The 21679-nt window shown below is 41.0% G+C and overlaps 2 protein-coding genes across 2 annotated transcripts; one reads left to right on the top strand and one right to left on the bottom strand.

The window, feature by feature from the left end:
* Positions 1-1535: 1535 nt before the first annotated feature.
* Positions 1536-20030, top strand: LOC135476500 (sedoheptulokinase-like). Its single transcript, XM_064756535.1, is given in 6 exon segments — positions 1536-2179; positions 14917-14980; positions 14982-15052; positions 15808-15907; positions 15909-15930; positions 17435-20030. Coding segments are annotated over 6 exon segments (1314 nt in total). The 3' UTR covers positions 17848-20030.
* LOC135476499 (soluble scavenger receptor cysteine-rich domain-containing protein SSC5D-like) lies at positions 19822-20961 on the bottom strand. Its single transcript, XM_064756534.1, has one exon. The coding sequence runs from the start codon at positions 20959-20961 to the stop codon at positions 19822-19824; it is 1140 nt and encodes a 379-aa protein (XP_064612604.1).
* Positions 20962-21679: the final 718 nt, after the last annotated feature.

Below are 21679 nucleotides of genomic sequence, written 5' to 3'. Positions count from 1 at the left end.
ACAGAAACATAAATATGAACTGGACGTATGCTACAGAAACATGTCAATATGAGCTAGATGTATGCTACAGAAAGATATGAATATGAGCTGGATGTATGCTACAGAAACATGTGAATGTGAGCTGGATGTATGCTACAGAAACGTGAATATTAGCTGGATGTATGCTACGGAAACATTTGAATATGAGCTGGACGTATGCTACAGACACATCTTAATATGAGACGGACGTGTGATACAGACACATGTGAATAAGAGCTGGATATATGCTACAGAAACATATAAATAGGAGCTGGATACATGCTACAAAAACATGTGAATATGAGCTGGATGTATGCTACAGAAACATGTGAATATGAGATGGGCGTATGCTACAGACACATGTGAATAAGAGCTGGATGTATGCTACAGAAACATATAAATATGAGCAGGGTATATGCTACAAAAATATGTGAATATGAACTGGACGTTTGCTGTAGAAACATGTCAATATGGGCTGGATGTATGCTATAGAAACATGTGATTATGAGACGGGTATATACTACAAAAGCATGTGAATATGAGCTGGTTGTATGCTCCAGAAACGTGAATATGAGATGGATGTATGCTACAGAAACATGTGATTATGAGATGGATGTATGCTATGGAAAGATGTGAATATGAGCTGGATGTATGTTACAGAAACATGTGAATATGAGCTGGGTATATGCTACAGAAACATGTGGACTGGATGTATGCTACAGAAACATCAGTATGAGTCGGATGTATGTTACAGAAACATCAATATGGGTCAGATGTATGGTACAGAAGTTTGAGTTGGACATATGTTTTAGAAACATATGAATACGGTATGAGCTGAATGTATGCTATAGAAACATGTGAATATGAGCTGGACGTATGCTACAGAAACATATGAATATGAGCTGGACGTATGATACAGAAACATGTGAATATGAGCTGGTTGTATGCTACAGAAATATATGAATATGAGCTGGATGTATGTTACAGAAACATGTGAATATGAGCTGGATGTATGCTACAGAAAGATTTGAATATCAGCTGGATGTGTGCTACAGAAACATGAATATGAGCTGGACGTATGCTACAGAAATATATGAATATGAGCTGGACGTACGCTACAGAAACTTGTGGACTTGATGCATGCTACAGAAACGTGAAAATGAGCTGGGTGTATGCTGTAGAAACAGATGAATATGAGCAGGGTGTAAGCTGCAGAAACCTGTTAATATAAGCTCGAAGCATGCTTCAGAAACATCAGAATCTGAGCTGGACGTGTACTACAAAAACATGATTTTCTTTTGGAGCAATCACCCAAAAAAATAAACCTAATAAACCTAACTGACCACGTTTTTACAAATGACTCTGGTCTTAATGTAAATAGAAGGTATGCTGCGATGTAATTACCTCCCTTGGTGGGCGTTGCGAGTTTGTTTGGACAGCTATTTTTAGCCTGCTTTGCGCGCGGGCTGTCCCACATTCCACGTGCTTCTTTTAAGCACACGTATGACAGCACAAAGATGGCAGAGAAGGAAGGAGCTAGGAAAGCACGGCATTATATTCTGGGTATAGATTTAGGAACGACCACAGTGAAAGTGGCTTTGCTTGATTCAGAGAATGGGGAAGTGGTTAAATTACTGTCACGGCCGACGAAGGCTTCGGTGGCGAGCGAGATAGGTGTAGAGGGGCGGGAGCAAGACCCGCAGAAAATTCTGACAGCTTTGCAGTTTTGTGTGTCTGGTTTGCCTAAAGAAGACCAGATAAATGTCAAGTGTATTGGAGTGTCGGGACAAATGCACGGAGTTGTCTTCTGGAAACATGGACAAGCCTGGCACCAAAACTCTTTCGGCAGATACGAAACTCACTGCTCCGGGAAAATCAGCCACCTGATAACGTGGGAAGACGAGCGCTGTTCGGCAGAGTTCTTAGGAAGTTTACCGAAGCCCGACTCACATCTGCGCCTGTCTTCAGGCCACGGCTGCTCCAGCATTTTCTGGCTGAAGCGTAATCGGCCGGGCTTCCTTAAGGACTACGACTGTGCTGGGACAATTCAGGACTTCGTGGTGGCGATGTTATGTGGACTGTCCCGGCCAGTTATGTCACCGCAAAACGCTGCTAGCTGGGGATATTTCAACACAGAGACGAACCAGTGGAACAAAAACATGTAAGTTTATGTACAAAAATGGGTCAGGTACAGATAGATGCAGCTGCCAAATCTCAGGACGAAAAGCTACATTCGAGAGCTCGATTTGAACAGGCCGCCCCATCATAAGTGAAAGATTAGCTATGTTAATTTCTGGCCTAAATAATAATAAAAAAAAAAATCACATATACATACAGTAGTAAGTGGGCACGAGACCCCCCAGGTTGTTCCAAATGCTTTTCTAAACAAGTAACTACATGCACCACCGCATTTATGAATTCCTTTCCCAGCTGGTGACTAAGATAGAAAACTCTGCAATTAAAGGAGAAGGAAACTTAAATTACAAATACCATTGAAAGGAGTATGCATTTCCTCGCAGGTGCATGCCATAAAAAATTCTAATGTGTACCTCAAGATGGTAAATTGTAAATAAAGTCAGCGCCAAAATCCGCTATGGGCAACTCCATTTTGCCTAAGAACTAGTCCCGAAGTCATCTGTGTTAGGAGGAGAATTTCCGTCAGAAACCTCCGAAGTGCAGTTCGTACATTTCCGGTAGAGCAGCGAACGTAGCGAACAGTACAGTTTGTTTTCACGAAGTTTACACGAACGAGCAGGCAGTTTAACAACTCTCATTGGCTGAGAGGTAACACACCCCCAGCATAAATTACAGGGTGTTAGAGATGGAGGACAAGATGGACTCAGCGATTTATGCGAGCTTTGCCGTTTTCAAAATTTACATGTATGGCGAGGAAAAAAAACAAAATTATGCAGGAGGCACCACCAGATAGCAAAAAAACGTGCTCTTTTCAGCCCATAGTGTCATTCTTTTCAAGTTTTCTTCTCCTTTAACCCATTTCGGTGCTCCATGTATCTTTGTGGCTAAAGCTCAGTCTGAGCTAACACAAGGAGTTGCTGATAAATTTCATTACACTGGTACATATATACCTTTAATAAGGACATAATATATTATATTCCAAGACAGACATGAGGAGTTGTAAAGATTAAGATGATATTTACATGTTGATTTCCAAATGCATTCTGATGTCATTTCTTTACCCACGGCCACATGCTTTTACTGATTTTTCATTGGTTAAAATTGAATGGGGATATGTTCAATTTTCATACAAATAAAAATAGCATAAATAAGACATTTATCATTCTAGTTTCTGTTATGTGTCTCTGTTATATATAACATTTCTGCTTTGTATTATTCGCGGTTCACACATTTTTGAAAGGATTTTTGTAGTTTGCTTTGAAATGCTCTGGATTCGAAGTTCCATCAGATAGCATGTCTGGTCCGCAGCCCTTTGCTTATACCACTACACCACATGAATTGATGTGCTAGAATGTGGTTTTTATGCAGCTTTGAGACATACATTGTACGGGTGGAATGCACATGAGCTTCCTCATTCAAGGAAGCATAATTGAATACTATATATATATATATATATATATATATATATATATATATATATATATACACACACATTAGGGGGACCTCTGGGGCCAAAGGGGTTAGCTCGCCAGCCCGTCGCAATTAACCAGGAGCTTCCCACCAATGCAGTCGCTGTGAGTTTAAGTCCAGCTCACACTGGACTGGCTTCCTCTCTGACTATACTTGAGAAGGTCTGACAGCAACTTGATGGTCGTGGGTTCCCCCGGGCTCTGCCCATGCATTTTCCTCCCATCCTTTAAGCTGACTGTCGTCATATAAGTGAAATATTCTTGGGTACGGCGTAAAACACCGTTGAAACATATAAATAAAATAAATTTTGACACTATGTACTTTTGATTTAGTTCGAACTTCTGAGCAGTTTCAGCCTGCAAAGCTGTCATGGCCATTCTGGTCGTTAAATTTTTTTGGCACATGAGTCAGCAATGAGGTAACGTCAAATAAAAACACAGACACACACAAAAGCAGATATATGTATTAATATCTTCCCATTGACATTTATAGCCTGCAGCGCCTGGAGCCATGTTCAGCTAATTTGTATTAATTGTACATGTATGCAGTGTTCTGGGAAGCTCCTGTAGTATACTGTATTAATCATTACAGCCTGCTATTGGTGGATTTTATTGTTGTCCATTTTTGAGAAATCTAAGAGGCTGTTACATAACCAGTATTGCCAATTTCCACTTTTTTGGAGACATTGGTGGCAATAAGTCGTTAATAGGGCTAGTACAGTCATTTTTAGGTGGATTCACATGAAGTTTGTTCCTCATCAATATCATGGCATAACACACTGAGCTTGACATGTGGAAAAGATTGTGAGTCATTTGCCAAAGGCTGATGGTTTAATCTGACCGCAGGAGTATAAATGGGTTTCGTATGGGCTCTCTGGTTTCCTCCACCCATAAAACTGACCATCTTGAGAACAGTTTTACATTACTACGAGGGCCATATCTAGAAAAACATTCAAGGTTCTGATCTCTAACTTTCATTGTGACTGTGCATAAGGAAATTTTTAAAATGCAACTCAAAATGATGCTTTCTAAGAGCTTTTAAGCCTGTGATTGAAAGAAATTTGTATGAAAAGTTAACTTTTTATTGGGAAACCATCATTTTTTGTTTAATTTAGCTGGAAGTTTTAATATAATATTTTTTAGAACTGCAGTGACTCTAGATATGGCCCTGTCTACAATGATATAAGTAGATATATAAACATATCAGTATTCTGTTATAAATCAAAAGAGAAGGTTTTAAAATGTATGAAAGTTGTGGGCCTACACTTTTTTGTGTATACGTGCATATCAAGTATACCAGCTTGGACTGAGCCGTTGTAAGTAAGTCATTTGAGATGACAACCTGCAGTCCCCAGGGGTGAGATAAAGCTAACAGAACTCATTCAACAGTATAAAACTCACCAAGGCTGCCATATTTATGTATCAAAGTTGGCTATTGTGGGAAATAAACAAGAAGAATTCTAGGTTAACTCAAGTGTGACCAAGATGTGGGGGTGTGAAGACACGCCGCAGATTCGAAGGCCAGGTACGCATCTGCCTCCTGTTAGTATAGTGCCAGTAGGCCTACATACACATACATGTGTACTGGGCCATTGAATTGCAATTATGCTGAGTGCAAAATAAGGAAATCACCTTTCTCATTATGTCAAGTGCCAGGCCAGGAAAGTACTTTGACTGATGATTTTCATTTCTTAGCTCTGGAATGACTTCAAGCTTAAACTACAGTCTCCAGCCTCACCCCAGGCCTCATATTAATCTGAGTATATGTACAAGTAGATGTTGAACTGAGCTGTACCTGTAACTCTTTCATTGTGTCAGTGATCTCCATTTAGGTCGGGGAGCCTCAGGTTTAATAATTCATTTTTTGCTTGCCCATGTTAGGCCTCAGCCTAGCAAGTTCACACTGGTACACTACAGTGTAGATAATCGTCGTCAGATGACTGAAAAATTGTAAAGTATGGCGTGAAACCCCAAGCACTCACTCACTCACTCACTTACAATGTAGATAAGGACTGTTGCTTTAATGTTGATAATCCATCATTAAAAATAAGTTTGTTCGATTAATTGACTGACCTTTTTTTCCATTTTGATAGAATTTTTTATTATTATTTTTTCCGGGTTAATTTATTAAAAATCCCCTGTTACCTTCATTAGCCAGAATTAAACAGTTGAATTCTCTGCAACCTAACACTATTTTCTGTATGATTGGATAGGTTATGCCAAGTGAAGAAGCTTTTAGTGATGGCCGTGTCCCTCTACGTGTATGTTTCATATGCAGCTATCAGATAGGCAGTATTTGATCCAACTTGGTGCCTGGAGAGTCCACTTGCTCCGGCCCAGGCTGCTTTGTTCTGGGCTGCCCACCCCCCAATCACCCCGTCATTCAGCCACTCCACCCCCTGTGTGATAAACATGCTGATTAAGCCTGGATTTGTCAACTGCCTTTTGAGGAATTTTTTTAATGGATAATTTATGCTGTTTATAACAGCTGTCATGACCATAAATCTTTAAAGATTAAATTAACAAAGTTTGTGTGACACTTACAGGGAATATGCCTTATTCTTTCTGTGTCAGCCATGCTATGTTTATAATGGGTTGAGCTGGTAATGTGAGTAACTAGCCTGTCACATCTTGATAAACTTTGACCATAAACTACCTGTGTTAAGCAGGTAGTTTTAACTCAACTCGATAAACTTTAGCATGTATCAAAATTCCTTACTTATTAATTTGATTCTTGCTTAATGCGGTGAGTTTTGATGGTGGAGGTAACCAGAGTGCCCAGGTGGGCCGTAGATCTTTGGCAAGTTGCTAATGAGCTTTCCCAACTGACTTACAAGTATTTACACCTTTATGGTGGATATTAAATAGTCTCCAGAAAACATCGCAGTGCAAACCATGACCCACAAACTGTGAGAGCAGTTCCCTATCTAAGGATGGGTTTGAAAATCTGACGAGAACCCAGTGTTTCAGCCATAGCTGAACAGCCTGGGTGTGCTGTCTTATGGAGAGCCCCAGTGTTTCAGCCATAGCTGAACAGCGTGGGTGTGCTGTCTGATGGAGAGCCCCGGTGTTTTAGCTATAGCTGAACAGCCTGGGTGTGTTGTCTTATGGAGAGCCCCAGTGTTTCAGCTATAGCTAAACAGCCTGGGTGTGTAGTCTGATGGAGAACCCCAATGTTGTAGCCATAGCAGAACAGCCTGGGTGTGCTGTCTTATGGAGAACCCCAGTGTTGTGGCCATAGCTGAACAGCCTGAGTGTGTAGTCTGATGGAGAACCCCAGTGTTGTGGCCATAGCTGAACAGCCTGAGTGTGTAGTCTGATGGAGAACCCCACTGTTTCAGCCATAGCTCAAAAGCTCTGGTGTGTAGCCTGATGGAGAGCCCCAGTGTTTAAGCTATAGCTGAACAGCCTGGGTGTGCTGTCTTATGGAGAGCCCCAGTGTTTCAGCCATAGCTGAACAGCGTGGGTGTGTAGTCTGATGGAGAACCCCAGTGTTTCAGCCATAGCTCAAAAGCTCTGGTGTGTAGCCTGATGGAGAACCCCAGTGTTTCGGCCATAACTGAACATCCTGGGTATGTATGATGGAAAACCCCAGTGTTTGAGGTACAGCTGAACAACATGGGCATGTAGTCTGATGGGGAACCCCAGTGTTTCAGCCATAGCTAGACAGCATGGGCGCATAGTCTGATGGGGAACCCCAGTGTTGTAGCCACAGCTGAACTGCCTGGGTGTGTAGTCTGAAGGACAACCCCAGTATTTCAGCCATAGCTCATCAGCCTGGATGTGTAGTCTGATGGAGAACCCCAATGTTGTAGCCCTAGCTCAACAGCCTGGATGTGTAGTCTGATGGACAACCCCAGTGTTTCAGCCATAGCTCATCAGCCTGGATGTGTAGTCTGTTGGAGAACCACAGTGTTGTAGCCATAGCTCCAAAGCTTTGGTGTGTAGCCTGATGGAAAACCCCAGTGTTTCAGCCATAGCTCAACAACTTGAGTGTGTAGTCTGATGGGGAGCCCCAGTGTTTCAGCCATAGCTTAACAGCCTGGATGTGTAGTCTGATGGACAACCCCAGTGTTTCAGCCATAGCTGAACAGCCTGGGTGTGTAGTCTGATGGAGAACCCCAGTGTTGTAGTCGTAGCTGAACAGCCTGAGTGTGTAGTCTGATGGACAACCCCAGTGTTGTGGCCATAGCTAGACAGCATGGGCGCATAGTCTGATGGACAACCCCAGTGTTGTGGCCATAACTGAACAGCCTGGGTGTGTAGTCTGATGGACAACCCCAGTGTTGTGGCCATAGCTCATCAGCCTGGATGTGTAGTCTGATGGGGAACCCCAGTGTTGTGGCCATAGCTGAACAGCCTGGGTGTGTAGTCTGATGGACAACCCCAGTGTTTCAGCCATATAGCTGAACAGCCTGGGTGTGTAGTCTGATGGGGAACCCCAGTGTTTCAGCCATAGCTCATCAGCCTGGATGTGTAGTCTGATGGGGAACCCCAGTGTTGTGGCCATAGCTGAACAGCCTGGGTGTGTAGTCTGATGGACAACCCCAGTGTTTCAGCCATATAGCTGAACAGCCTGGGTGTGTAGTCTGGTGGGGAACCCCAGTGTTTCAGCCATAGCTCATCAGCCTGGATGTGTAGTCTGATGGGGAACCCCAGTGTTGTGGCCATAGCTGAACAGCCTGGGTGTGTAGTCTGATGGACAACCCCAGTGTTTCAGCCATATAGCTGAACAGCCTGGGTGTGTAGTCTGATGGGGAACCCCAGTGTTTCAGCCATATAGCTGAACAGCCTGGGTGTGTAGTCTGATGGGGAACCCCAGTGTTTCAGCCATATAGCTGAACAGTCTGGGTGTGTAGTCTGATGGGGAACCCCAGTGGCAGTGGTTGAAAAGGTTGAAGATTTAGATCAGTAATCATAACTTGGTTATTTGTAATGTACTGTTTTGAGTGACTGAGTCAGTCTGTCGAGCAAAGAGGACCGAATGAGTGACAGAGTGACAATCCCTGTAACCTATTTCCTGTGGATAAAGTTGCATAAAAGTAGCCGAGGCAATAAGCACACCAGCGTGTTGCAATGACCCAGGAGCTTCCCACCAATGCGGTAAGATTCTTCCTCCCCGGTCATACAAGGAAAGGTCTGCCAGCAACCTGCGGATGGTTGTGGGTTTCCCTTGGGCTCTGCTCTGTTTCTCCCTCGCCATAATGCTGGCCACAGTTGTATAAGTGAAACATTCTTAAGTACCCCATAAAATACCAACCAAATAAATAAATAAATGCATGTAAGTACAGCTGGATGTGGAGATTAGCATTGCAGTATGGTGTCAATGTTTGAATGTATGTCTGTAAGGATGATGTGATTCCTACTTACAACTGGTTTAAATTTTTAACATCCATTAAAATGTTTCCATCTTGGGCGTTATAAAATGGAAAGTTGGTAATAGATGGACATAATTGATACATTGTAGTGTCCATCAAAATTCTTGAGCATGGTATTTACAATTTTGTTTTCATCGTGGGCATTATAAAACGGAAAGACAATAAAAGATGGATGTTAGATTTATACATTGTATAGTGCTCATCAGAACTCTTGAGCATGGTGTTAAAATGTTTGTTTCTATCATGGACATACACATGCAGTAAGATGTTAAAAGATGGAGATACAAGACAGTGCACGTTGTCTATTGTGTCACTTATTCCACAGAAAAACAATGGTTTTCATTGTCAGTTATATATATGTCATGTATATCTCTATGTATTTGTCTCTAAATACCTGTATAACAATGTAAACATTTACAATCATTTATCTTCAGCTGTTATTCTGTAGAAGTCAGAAGCATTTTGATGATTTGACAGGAAACACTTCGCAGACGTCTACCCTCATGTATATACTTGTGTTAAGTGTAACCATACATGACCTTAGTGCGTTGAACCTTCGCAATCTGCACATGCCACTATAAACAGTCTAACACCTCATTTCCTGTTAGCATCAGTAATCGCTTGGGAACTATTTATATCTGACTGTTTACATTACTGCACCAGTGTGTTTATTTCAGCAGATTATCCGGCATTACACCTGCCAATGACCACCCGTGCACCCATAGTTTTCCTCACAACCCCTAATTTTACTTGCAACCCCGTCCCAGACAAACATACACCAACATGTATATGTACCAGGCCATCATTACACATGTGTTCGTTTGGCGTGACTTGAACAACCCTAAAAAATGGCCACACTCTAAAGTTTTGTTGGGATTTTGAAAGAGGGGTATTCCCTATATTTTTTATATTTGTTTTTTGTCCATTAGCCACAACCAAAAAAAGAAACAGTTATAACTGACTACCCTGACATTGTTTTATAAGGACACCCAACAAATGGCACCTCTGTGACATTGGATGGTTTAGATTGGTAATCATAATGCCATACTCAAAATGCATGCTAAGTAATATAATGTTTACTGATATTATTTCTTGTCATTTAAGTTGCAATATAGAGAAAGTCAGTGTTTTGTGTGTACATGAAGGTCTTTGTTTGTTTTTTTTGGGGAGGTTAGGAAGAGTAACATCTTAATTTTATATGGCTCTGTCAACCCCAGTATGTAACAATGGTAGTACAGAAATTAGAAGACAAGTGGTATAATGTGTTTGTTAATGTGATAACATCTGTGCTAACAGCTATAGTGTGAATATCAGAGAGACAGGTTTATCTGCGGGGTCAGTACACTCCTGTGGTGGTCTGCGCAATCTAACATTCACTGAAGATTTCTTTACAGCCACTTCACACACGGGAAAGTATGTCAGTAACTTACCAAAGATCGGTGGTTTACTCCAGGCACTCCATTTTCCTGTTTCCCCATAAAGTTGACCTTCTTCACATGATTAAAAACGTTGCGCATGAGTAAAGCATTAAACAAAAATAAAATACATGCAAGTACTTGTAACTAAAATTTACTGTGATATTTTGTGACATTGCGATCTGAACTGAAGGGAAAGAGCTTGACAGGGTTTTTTTTTGTCCCCATCTGGAATTATTTTAAGGGTAGTCGCTTGAAGTGGAACATTTCTACCTAAAAATTAGACCTGCATGTGTAATAGTTAGCTGAAATCTTCGGGTATGTCAGGCAGCTGAGAAAGCTAATGGTTTATGGGTGAAGGAAACTGGGCAGAATTTTTGACAAAAAAATTCACACCTGACCAGGTATGTCATACAGCTGAGAAAGCTAAAGATTTTTGGGTTTAGGAAACTGGACAGAATTTTGACAAAAACTGTCACACCTGGTCAGGTACGTCAGGTAGCTGACAGCTTAAGGTTGGAAGATTGGGTGGCAGAAACTTTGAGAAAAAAATCACACATAGTCAGGTATGTCAGGTAGCTGAGGAAGCTAAAAGCTTATGGGTGAAGGAAACTGGACGGAACTTTGAGAAAACCATCACAGGATGCCAGGTATGTCATGTCACTGAGAAAGCTAGGCAGATCTTTGAGAAAAACCATAACAGTGGGCCAGATATATGTCACGTAACTGAGACAGCTAAAGGTTTGTGGATGGAGGAAACTGGGCAGAGCTTTGAGAAAACCATCACAGCAGGCCAGGTAAGTCATGTAACTGAGAAAGCTAAAGGTTTTTGAGTGGAGGAAACTGGGCAGAACTTCGAGAAAAATATCACACATCGTAAGGTATGTCAGGTAGGTGGGGAAGCTGAAAGTTTATGGGTGGAGGAAACTTGGCAGAACTTTGAGAAAACCATAACAGCAGGCCAGGTATGTTACGTAAATGAGAAAGCTAAAGGTTTGTGGATGGAGGAAACTGGGCAGAGCTTTGAGAAAACCATCCCACTTGGCCAGATGTGTCAAGTGTCTGAGGAAGTTAACCATTACTCTAAATAAGGAGTAGCCTACTGGACGTATACTTGAGGTACATCTGAGGTGTGCCCCTAAGTTTTGCAACAACTGTGAACTTCTGACTTTATAGTGGAGCCTTGTGGGCTATTTCCTTATCAGACTACTTTTTGTAGGTTTCATGATCTTTTCCTGTGTTCAGTTAACATTTGCCCAAACATTTTTGCTTTTACATTATTTACTTCATAATTGTCACTGCATAAAATATTACATGTAGCCTTCAGATCCAGATTCAGAGCCTGTAGTTTTCAGATCCAGTTCAGACATAATTTAATGATGGCGCAGAGAGCTTCACCTCTTTCTGTTTATCGTTGCCATGGTGATATCAATGCCATTCTCAGTACCCTTATTTGTTGTAGGGTTAGGGTTAGGGTTAGGGTTAGGGTCATAGGTGAGCATCAAAACATTCTGTGTAAACAGTAGATATTTAAAACCATACAGCGATGTTTGCATTCTGGACAGTGAAGAATTTTCACTGAGTTTCTGCTCTTTGTTGTGGTTTTATTTCGAACATCTTCCAGCTGTCCATGAAATGTAAGCTGATTCCTTGAGTGTTTATATTTGCCGGAAGCCCAGTGTCACCTGCTCAATACCTTAGCCATGTCAGCAGGGGTTAGGGCAATAACGCCTGGTGCTTTGTACACTGGGGAGTAGATCCACATTGTCTCCAAGGCTCATCTCATCGTGTTTATAGGCAGACTACAGGATATAGATTTTTACAGGTCATTTTCAATTGTTGGCGGATTTGCCAGACAGGCAGTTAGTGCTAACAGTAATCAGACTGGTGCCGAAGAGAGCTTTAAAAGCATTAAGCAGACAGTCTGTTTACAAATCGAAATCATTATTGAGTCTGTCAGTAATTTTCAATTTGTCTTTTAGGCATGTCTGCAAGTCAGAGCCATTAGAATCTTGATTCTGATAGACGCATCAGGAGTCTGGGCCCAGTCACCATAATGACAGCTCGAGGTTTATTCATTAGATATCATTTAGGATTGTCAGAACAGATGTCACATAAATTCCGATGTATCTTGTTTATAATTATAAGTAATTGAAGTAAAGTAACTTCCTATGGTTTTGTCTGACTGTTGTGTATTAAGCCTTTGTACGCTTGTCCATTCGTTTCTTTTTTTATTTGGTTTTACTGAATTTATGAACTACTTTTTGTTAAAAGAAGAGAAAACAAACAAATCAACATCATAAATCCCATCGAAGGTTCAAACTAAAATACATATGCTATCGCTTACAGGCATGAGGTGTAACTCAGTATGAGGTATGGATGAGGTGTATATGGGACGTACACCTCATGTACACCTTAGAAACTTCGAAAATTAAAAAAAATGAATGAGTTTTTTTAGCAGTTTTTGAATGTGAGATAATGTACCTCAGGTACACCATAGAAACTTTGAAAGTTAAAAAAGTAAATGATGTACCTCAGGTACACCTTTGAAACTTTTTTTAAGTTTTAAAAGGAGATCTGATTTAGACATGTTTCTTCAGACAAAATGGTTAGTACAAAATTACAAATATTTTTGTGCAAAAGAAAGATGTTTACTAAATAAATCTAAGCCTTTGTCTCACCCTGTACTGACTTGCCATTCAGTGTGCAAATATTGACCAATCACAGAGCATGGATATATTTGCCCATGATTATTCCAAGATGGCCGCCCTGAACGATGTACATATATATATGCATTGAACGATGCTTCCTGAGACAGAATTTGTAACATCTTTAGGCACATGAACAGTTCTAAAGGGCATAGAAAAGGAGCAGCACTATATTTTGATCAAGGAGATAGAAAGCCTCATGTAAATGTATCTCATTAATTGTTGCTGTTGTAAATCAGCTGAGATTTATAGATACTGTAAACCAAGAACAGCATGCACATACTACCGGTAACTTGAATTTATCTATAATTTATACAGCCAACATTTACACGTTTTGAGCTTGTTTTCTATCAAAATAAAAGTGAAAACAGTGTCTATAAGCATAAACCTTAGCTATACCTCAACTGTACCTCAGGCATCATATTTTTTTACCTAATATTTACAGGGTACTTCTACACTGAGGTGTACTATAGGTGTACTTGAGGTACTAATTTACACTGAGGTGTACTATAGGTGTACTTGAGGTACTAATTTACATAATTGGCAGTACCTCAGATACAACTTGCATATACCTCACATACACCTCACATACACCCCGAGTATACCTTAGACACACCTCAGTTCAGATATGCTACACCCCAATGGTACCCCTCAGGTGTACCTCTAGTATACCTCTAGTACACCTTATAAGGGTAAGGGATGTCTTTTCACGTGGGGATTATGGGCCATAATTTTTTCTTCCCCAAAGGGAATTTTTTGAGGAATGTGTCCATGTAATAATATATGTAGCAAAACCTATGAAACAGCTTTGGTATTTGATATCATTTATTTGAAAAATAAATTATGTCGATCTTAAAGTAAAATCATTTATACTGAAAATGGTCCATAAAGCCCACCATAGAGTGCAAACACTTAAATCCATATTGATAGGTGCTATAATATTGAAAAAATAATTTACTAGTACAAATATTTGAGATATAACTTTTAATTGTCTTTCTGATGACACTTACTTCTTGATTGTTTCCTTTTAATCCACCCTATCATGCAGCAACCCCCCCCCACCCAACCCTCAGTAAATTTATTTACCTTTCTTTTATTTTTACTAGATTTTGCAGATTGAACTTTTTGCATTTTCCACCAGTTTGAGTGTTACTCTGTGAACAGGCCTGAACTACCCAGTGGGCGTGCTTGTCCCATTCTCCCCATGCGTGGAACTATAACACATGGGGGCAGGGTTGGGGGTACTAGTGTGTTTTTTTTACACCTACATGTAGCTATTAATGTGATGATTCTTCGTTCATTTCTGTGATCGCCATACAGTGGTATGATGCTCTCCGTGTGCCAGTCCGTCCATAAACTTTTGGGTGTTAATACTGTACACAGAACCCCTTGAACTAGACTTTGTTCACTTTTTGTTTCCACAACCACAGCAGATCTCTTTAAACTGCTTGTAGCCAGGTTTTCCAAACATATATTACCATGGTTTACACTTTAATAGGTATAGGGAAGAATGCTATATTCATTTGCAAAGATCATTAAGTGAATTATAAAATGTCACATTTTGTGAAACTTTTTAACACAATATCTCTTTATGTCTTACTTAAAGCTATTATATATGCCTATTGTCAAGTAACCCAGTTGTTTTCCATTGACCTTGTTTCCATGTTTTCAACGTCATTGGACTTTTTGCCTTCTTTACCTTCTAAACACTCTACATTATCTTTTGCAAGTGTTCTTAATGCAGGAAGGTATTTAGTGCAATATTTCACCATACTTTATATCCTTGTTGCAGTTTGGAAGCAGCTGACTTTCCAGTGTCCTTGTTACCGGAGGTTCAGAAAACTGGAAACAAAAGTGGGGCAGCTTGAGTCAGCATGGTACAGTCTGTCCCCGCTTACCCCTGTCCTTGTTGCCCTGGGAGATCTACAGTGTTCTGTTCTGTCCTGTTTACAGCAGGATTAATGACACAGGTAAGTATGTTACAGGAGCAACTTCCCAGTGTTTTCATCAACAGTAAGCATAGTCATTGGAAATTTTCCTTTAGCCCACTGGTCAGGTAAAACATGAGACAGCTCAGGTGTTACTGTGGCACCAACAGTCCAGCCCTGATGGGCAAGTTATTATAGCATGCCAAGCACAGCTCTGTGATCCAGGAGCCTCTTGATCACCAATGCGGTCACTTTGAGTTCAAGTCTAGCTCATATTGGCTTCCTCTTTGTTCTTACTTGGGAAGATCTGCCAGTAACCTATGAATGGTCATGGGTTGCCCCTACCATAATGCTGACCACCTTTGTGTAAGTATAATATTCTTGAATGTGATATAACACATCATTCGAGCAAATAAATAGGTAAATATATAAATAAATCAGCTCTGACTAATGATTCGCTGGATCAAATCCTTGCTGAGTCATCTGTAGCTGTAAGGCAGATATATTTGCCTGGGAAAGGGACAGGCAATGGTTTATTCTAGGCTTTACAGTTTTCAACTGCTCATAAACATCACCTTTGTATTGGTAGTGAAAATTCCTGTATGAGTATAAAACACCAATCAAAAAAATTTATGAATAAATTATAAATAAATTAATTAAACTTCTTGGTATGTTTTCAGTGTTGAATTTGAGCACGTCTGCCCAGATGTCTTTCCCTCTGCCTGCCAACTGCAGCCCTCTAAAGTTTGAATCAGCTCTTCTGTGGAGTGTTTCCCATACTTTGATGGCAGGTACGTGGCGGTAGCTGCCAGTCTGACAGGTGGCAATGTCATGGCTGCCTTTATTACCATGCTGCAAACAATGGACACACGAATTTGGTGAGTCTTATATGAAGCACAACCTTTATTCTTACTTTTTAAAAGGCCTTTAGTTTAAATCTGATTTTAACTCACAATATTTTCTCTTTTTTAATCATGAGATATATTTTAATTTCAATCCAAAATGTTGAAATGATATGCATTTAAATATGTTTTATTTTCCATAAAGTGTTCGCAATTTTTAAACAATCAATCAACCATGAAAATGTTCCTTATGGAATTCTATGACGCGCCTTTCATGCATGTGTATGATTTATTTATTTAAAGGAGAAGAAAATTTAAATATCAATCAAATAGCATTGAAAAGATTATGCATTTCCTCACAGGTACATGCCATAAAAAACATTCTAATATGTACCTCAAGTTGATAAATTATAAATAAAGTCCACGCCAACATCTGCTCTGGGTGACTCCATTTTGCCTAAGAACTAGTCCTGAAGTCTTCTGTGTTAGGAGAAGAATTGCCATCGGAAACCGCCAAAGTGCAGTTTGTACATTTCCGGTAGAACTCTTCTCCCCAGAAGGTAGCGAACAGTGCAGTTTGTTTTCTGCTTGATGATCAGGAAACCGGAATGTTGGACAAAGGTTCCAAGCTTACTTGAACAAGCCGGCAGTTTTAACGACTCTCATTGGCTGAGAGGCAACACACCCCTGCATAAATTACAGGGTGTTAAAGATGGAGGACGCGATGGATTCAGTGATTTATGCCAGCTTTGCCATTTTCTGGCATTACATGTATGGCGAGGATAAATCGCAAAATTATGCACCAGGCACCACCAGATGCAAAAAAAATGTGCTCTTTTCAGCCTATAGTGTCATGTTTTTAAGTTTTCTTCTCCTTTAATGATCATTAATCTTATCATGCCAGCCATTGCATCTAATAAAGCTTTGATGAAAGATACCATCATCATATGACGAGGCTCTAATAATGACGTATTAAAATGGGAATTTTTATTGCGTTGTCATTTTATACGGAAGGTAAAATATCTTACTGGTTTAATATGAAAATTACTGGCAAAGTCTACTGTTACTTTAATCATTTGGTATTCTGACCCGGCCATTATGTATTGAAATCCAAAGTGTTTCTCTCCAGGCCACTGAGGGCTAAGTCCTCAAACTGCTACCTTCACAGCTAACAAGCCATTGACCAATGAGGTTGCTTGTTTCATTTCAGCTTCTACTGGTTTGGCTACAGCTTTAAGTTGGGAGATTTGTCATGTATCCATAGTGGGGCTGTCCCTAAATTCTTTGGCATATACTGATACGGGTCAACCAGTCGTTAGCGAGGAAGTTACAACTTCCTCTTTTAAAGTCTTAGGTGTGACTCGACCTAAGTTTGATTCTGGATCTACCACTACTGAAGTGGACGCTCTACCAACTGTGCTATCCGGGCCGGTCCCATCATCATGTATGTGTTGTCATCATGCATCATCAGGTATCTGTTATGTCATCACGCATCATCATGTATGTATTATGTATATAAACTTTTTCATTTGTATTTCAGGGCATGGAGTTCCAGAAAGCAAGATTTGGGAGCGAGTGTTAGCCCTGGGTAAGGATTGCCACAAGACAGACCTTGTTATCACCCCCACCCTTCACGGCGAGCGACACAAACCCGAGGAGAGGGCGTCCGTACATGGGATCACAGCAGCCAATCTCTCCCTGGGCAGTGTGTACAGAGCACTGTGTAAAGGCATTGTGAACAATTTACACAGCATGTTAACCACAGATTTCCTCAAGGCCCACGGAGTCCAAAGAATTATAGGCACTGGGACTGCACTAACGAGGAATGAAGTTTTAAAACAGGAGGTGGAAGCATCTTATGGACTGCCCATTGTTTATGGCAATGGCAATGATGCAGCTGTGGGCGTTGCCATGGCAGCCAGGAGAGCCAGCAGGAAGGAAAAAGAAACTTAACTCCGCATGCTGGCTGGATTATAATAGACAATCAGATTCCCCATAAATATTTAACCCATTTGGAGTAGAATCCGTGCCTGATTGCTCAGAGCTGATCCCGGCATGGTAGCCATTGTTTTTGTTGCTATGGTAACCATATGTCTGTTAAGAAGAAGTGTGACTGGTAAAAAGTTTGTGATAAATTGTTGTTAGTTATCTTTAAATGATGAGATATCAAACGAGATAAAGCTCAACGTTTCAGGCATCAGTATAATTGCTTCCTGGGAGAATAGGGTTTCTATGGGATTGATTCCGTGGCTTTGGCATTGAATCTTTGCAGTAAACATGTCAGATTTTGTTATTTACCACTGAAACCAATCAATCCATTTTGGTATTTTAAAACAAGGGTGACAGTTTCTGAGGAGTTAAGTAACAGAAGGTAAATATTGTATGCCCACTTCAATCGGTACATCAAAGGAAGAAAGTTAATAGTGCGTTTGTCTAGTTGTGAATTTGACATAACAATTAACACACCGATCATTGTCAGAGATCGTTGATGCCAATTCATTCAGTACATCAAAGGAAGAAAGTTAATAGTGCGTTTGTCATGTTGTGAATTTGACGTAACAACAGACTGATCATTTTCAGAGATTGTCGTTGCTACATGTTGATTCCTTCTGGTCGTTTCAGATCTATACTTCCATTCATTTTCCTATTAATCAGTCTAATGTGTACAGCTGTTGTAACTGTCATGTCTTTTAAGAGAAAATCCATGAAGTTTTGTTGAGATTGTCTTTTAAAGCTCCATGGACACAGCCATGTTCACTTGCATAAAGGATGGGATGAAGGATTTATTGACAGTGGGTTTACACTTTTTAAACTCAGATTTACAAAGTACAGCTGCATGTACCTGACAAGTATTAAAAAAATTCTCATAGTGCCTTCCTCTTCACTCAGATTTTCTCTACTTCCAAGATGCATTCACATTCCCAGAGTGCGGTACCTTAGGTCAGGACAGGTGTGCAACAAATCAAGCATGGACTGACTATGGGTGACATGAGGATTTGAACTCACACCACCTGTTAGCACAAGCAATGTGGATAACTCTCCCATTTCACTTCAGTCAGCAGTTGACTTCATACACCCAGAGCTATACACTGTTTTAATAAACCTGTCAGCCACAGCTCTGAGCACCAGAGAGATTTCAACTCTGATCTTCCTATCCCAACCTCACCACTATTTCTGATGACCATCTGTTCATGAATTAACTCAAAAACAAGTTAATTGACTCATTCTGTCATGTTTCAATTGAAACTTACAGAATCGTACATTTTTAGGTCGAAAACGTCTGATTTTGTCACACTTCAGGAGGAGATAGGGCCACCATCTTGGATTTAGGATTTTGATTCCAATATATTTCTCCACTCATTAAAACAAAGTCTGGTCCCTTGAACCTGTTTTATAACTAGGTACCCTATGTGAATGGAAGAAAAAAGACCTGAATTTGACAGAGAAATGAAATTTTATCAAAATTTGTCGCAAAATATGACAAAAGAAACGTTGTTAAAGTTTTAAACAATTATCCCAGTTCCATAGAAGCTTGGCACATTTGTAATAAAGGAGGATTAGAAGAATAACTTGGCATGTGATTGGCCAATAATGTGTCCTATGGCATGGCAGTCATGGTGGGAGTCATTTTTTTCAGTGCAATGGCTGTAGCAGCATAACCTACATTTAGCATAGTGGTCATTCATGCTCATGTGATCCATACATGTATACGTGTAACTTACCATTATCATTTATTGGATTAGATTTTGTTTTTATATGAATTTTTACTTTTTGACTTCTCCGGCCGTTAGTGGGAGAGCCCGCAGCAACCTGCGGATGGTCATGTGTTTCTCTCGTTTCCTCGCACCATAATGCTCACTGCTGTCGTATAAGTGAAATATTCTTGAGTACGGCGTAAAACACCAATCAAGTAAATAAATATATTTTTTACTTTTTCCGTGTACCAAATATCCCAAGCAAATGGTTGATTGTGGACTTGTGGGACATCATGTCAGGTGTCAGTATACTGGACTTGTGGGACATCATGTCTGGTGTCAGTGTATTGGACTTGTGGGACATCATATCTGGTGTCAGTGGACTGGACTTGTGGGACATCATGTGTGGTGTCAGTGTAGTGAACTCGTGAGGTATCATGTCTTGTGTCAGTAAACTGGACTTGTGGGACATCGTGTCAGGTGTCAGTATACTGGACTTGTGGGGCATCATGTCTGGTGTCAGTATACTGGACTTGTGGGGCATCATGTCTGGTGTCAGTGTATTGGACTTGTGGGACATCATATTTGGTGTCAGTGTACTGGACTTGTGGGACATCATGTGTGGTGTCAGTGTAGTGAACTCGTGAGGCATCATGTCTTGTGTCAGTATACTGGACTTGTGGGGCATCATGTCTGGTGTCAGTATACTGGACTTGTGGGACATCATGTCAGGTGTCAGTATACTGGACTTGTGGGGCATCATGTCTGGTGTCAGTGTATTGGACTTGTGGGACATCATATCTGGTGTCAGTGTATTGGACTTGTGGGACATCATATCTGGTGTCAGTGTACTGGACTTGTGGGACATCATGTGTGGTGTCAGTGTAGTGAACTCGTGAGGCATCATGTCTTGTGTCAGTGTACTGGACTTGTGGGACATCGTGTCAGGTGTCAGTATACTGGACTTGTGGGGCATCATGTCTGGTGTCAGTGTATTGGACTTGTGGGGCATCATGTCTGGTGTCAGTGTATTGGACTTGTGGGACATCATATCTGGTGTCAGTGTACTGGACTTGTGGGACATCATGTGTGGTGTCAGTGTAGTGAACTCGTGAGGTATCATGTCTTGTGTCAGTATACTGGACTTGTGGGACATCATGTCAGGTGTCAGTATACTGGACTTGTGGGGCATCATGTCTGGTGTCAGTGTATTGGACTTGTGGGACATCATATCTGGTGTCAGTGTACTGGACTTGTGGGACATCATGTGTGGTGTCAGTGTAGTGAACTCGTGAGGCATCATGTCTTGTGTCAGTGTACTGGACTTGTGGGACATCATGTCAGGTGTCAGTATACTGGACTTGTGGGGCATCATGTCTGGTGTCAGTATACTGGACTTGCAGGCATCATGTCTGGTGTCAGTGTACTGGATTTATGGGGCATCATGTCAGGTGTCAGTATACTGAACTTGTGGGGCATCATGTCTGGTGTCAGAGTACTGAATTTGTGGGGCTTCATGTGTGGTGTCAGTGTACTGAACTTGTGGGGCTTCATGTCTGGTGTCAGTGTACTGAAATTGTGGGGCATCATGTCTTGTGTCAGTATACTGGATTTGTGGGACACCATGTGTGGTGTCAGTGTAGTGAACTTGTGAGGCATCATGTCTTGTGTCAGTATACTGAACTTGTGGGGCATCATGCCTGGTGTCTGTATACTGGGCTTGTAGGGTGTCAGTGTACTGAAGTTGTGGGGCATCATGTCTGGTGTAAGTAAACTGGACTTGTGGGGGAGAAGTGCCTGTGTGGTGTCATGTCTGATGTCAGTGTACAGAACTGGTGGGGTGTCACCTCTGGTGTCAGTGTACAGAACTGGTGGGATGTCACCTCTGGTGTCAGTGGACTGGACATGTGAGGCATCATGTCTGTTGTCAGTGTACTGGACTTGGGGGGTGTCAGTATACTGTGACTTGTGGGGTGTCATGCCTGGTGTCTGGAGGGCATGTCTTTACAGGGAGGCAGAATTATCCTGTCAGTTGCATTGCAGTGTGTCATCCATGATGTCAGATCAGTAGCTTGTATTGTACCATCAAC

The sequence above is a fragment of the Liolophura sinensis genome, chromosome 10, assembly GCF_032854445.1.
Source record: "Liolophura sinensis isolate JHLJ2023 chromosome 10, CUHK_Ljap_v2, whole genome shotgun sequence".
NCBI lineage: Eukaryota > Metazoa > Mollusca > Polyplacophora > Chitonida > Chitonidae > Liolophura > Liolophura sinensis.
Note: the sequence above shows the minus strand (reverse complement) of the source record. Positions and strands in the feature narration are given on the sequence as shown.